Source organism: Cnephaeus nilssonii, assembly GCF_951640355.1.
Source record: "Cnephaeus nilssonii genome assembly, chromosome: 21".
Taxonomy (NCBI): domain Eukaryota; kingdom Metazoa; phylum Chordata; class Mammalia; order Chiroptera; family Vespertilionidae; genus Cnephaeus; species Cnephaeus nilssonii.
The window spans coordinates 6,430,562-6,432,727 of NC_137092.1; the positions used below are offsets into that span (position 1 = coordinate 6,430,562).

Consider the following 2,166-nt stretch of genomic DNA (forward strand, 5'->3'; position numbering starts at 1 on the left):
GGTGTGACACGCAGACAGGTGCAGGTGTGACGTGGCGGGCCTGCGACCAGACAGCCCGCGTGTGCCTTCCGCAGCGATGAAGCAGCACGGAGAAAGGGGCTCCCCGTGGGGCCTGGACGGCAGCCTCAGATCCGGCCGGGGGAGCCCTCTCCTCGTGGGGCAATTCCGCGGTGAGGCTCCGGGCACTGTGGTTGGGCCCTTCGCTCCATCCCGTTTCTCAAGACTCCACACAATTCAGCGAGCTGCGTCATCGTCTTCATTCGTCCCTCTCCTGCGTAGGCCGGCCAGACTGGATTCTGCTGTTTTGCAACTAAGAACCCAGGGCAGTCTGAGTGGGTTTAAGGGGGAGGGAGAGAAGAGGGTAGAGGAGGGGCATGTGCATGGCAGGGGCCAGCGGGGATCAGCCTGTGGGAGCCTGGGGTGCACAGATCTGGGGTCATCAGCATTTAGGTGGCCTGGGGTTCATTTGGGTGCGTGTGGTGGGATAGGAGACGACTGGATGTGTAACCCTGGGGAATGGCCTCGTTTAAGGGATGGAGAGGGGCAGGGGGTCCCTGGAGGAGACCGAGGAGGGGAAGGAGCTGGAGAAGTGATGGCGTGGAGTGAAGGAGAAGAAAGTAGAGGAAGAGCAGGTGTCTGTCAACAACGGCAAAGCCAACAGGGTGAGGCTGGAAAGTGACGCGTGGGGGTTGGCATTTAGAAGGTCAAGGGCGATGCAGGGAAAGCGGTTTCACTGGTGTGGTGGGGACAGAGGGAACCTGGGGTGGGTGAGGAGGCGAAGGAAGAGGATTGCACTCTATCTTTCTAGAAGCTTCCTGTGTAGGGAAGGAGAGGAATGAGGCGCAAGATGAAGAAGAGCAGCAGGAACCGGCCAAGACCTGTGAGCAGAGCTGGGCAGGTCAGAGTCTGCCCCGTGCCCACGAGAGTGGCCCTTGTTCACCACGCACACACATGTACACATATGCACACACGCACACACATGTACACATACACACACGTGTACACACATGCACACACGTGTACGCATATGCACACACATGCAAACAGTCCTGGGAAACGGTGACGCTGGCATGAACTCAGCAGAGAAGCAGGGGCCAGGCCCTTTGCCCAGCACAGCTCACCGGCCTTCTCCTCCCTCCGGGGACGCAAGTGCCTGCTGATCACTGGTCACCAGGCCTTTGCACGCGGCTCCTCAGACAGACAGACCCTCACCCCGTCTCAGGTGTCACCCACTGTCATGCTCTGTCGTTTTCCCTGACTTCACTTTTCATAGCACTCAGCTCACCCAGCCATTTTATTATGAATCCGTTTGCTTATCGATGACCAAAGTTACATGGACCCAGGCACCCGGTTTTGTTCATGCTCCATTCCCGGGGCCCAGCGCGGGGCCTCCGATAGAGCAGCCGTAATACATAGTCAGCGGATAAACGCGTAAAGGGACGGAGACTCGCACAGCCTGACGGTGCCAGCGCCACGGTGACACTGAGGGGCCCGGGTGCGACGCCGGGACCGCCTGCATCGTGCGATTTGGGAGACTCAGAGCCACTGTCGTTTTTATTGGTTTCGATGGTGATTTGATGTCATTAGGGATTCAGGTCTCATCTTCGCGTCTGAGATCCTCTGAGGAACACGGTGATGCGGCACCAGCCTAGCAGGCAGCCTGGGTCGGGGACCGGATAAACCCGGGAGGAGGGGGTGGGGGGAGGGCAGGAGCGCCTGGCATGAGGCTGAGCAGCAGGAAGCCAGAGGCAGCGGAGTGGCCCGCGTTTTGCTCCACTCCCAGCGACCATGTGGGGTGCCACCCGGCTCTGGGTCCTGCTGCTCCTGGTGACGGCGTCCGACTGTGCCGTGATCACCGGGGTGAGTCGGCTGGCGTTGCCCTGGGGTTCGGGAGGGTGTCAGGGTGTGCGTGGGAGCGAGCCAGGGCGGGATGGGGGGGCGGGGTGGGGACGTGGGAGGGGAGCGGACCGAGGGGAAGGGGCCGGCCGCCTCCCAGCCCCTCCCAGGCCATTTGTGATTTCCCCCCGAGCCAGCCCTCGCCTGCTGAACGGAGCTGCTTCGGAGGAGCTGCGTGCGAGTCCAGGCCTGTTTCCCGTGCCCAGGGGAGCAGGAAGCATGCGAAGTTGGGAACGTGGGTGAAACGAGGCCTCCTATGTGGGGCAATAG

The 2,166-nt window shown here is 61.3% G+C and overlaps 1 protein-coding gene across 1 annotated transcript in view; it reads left to right on the plus strand.

The window, feature by feature from the left end:
- Nucleotides 1-1,788: 1,788 nt before the first annotated feature.
- Nucleotides 1,789-2,166, plus strand: part of PROK1 (prokineticin 1) — a gene marked incomplete at both ends in the record, with an annotated part of 2,529 nt that continues 2,151 nt past the window's right edge. Inside the window, one exon of the mRNA XM_079762025.1 lies at nucleotides 1,789-1,860. Within this exon, the coding sequence (XP_079618151.1) occupies nucleotides 1,789-1,860 (72 nt within the window). The remainder of the gene's footprint in view (nucleotides 1,861-2,166) is intronic.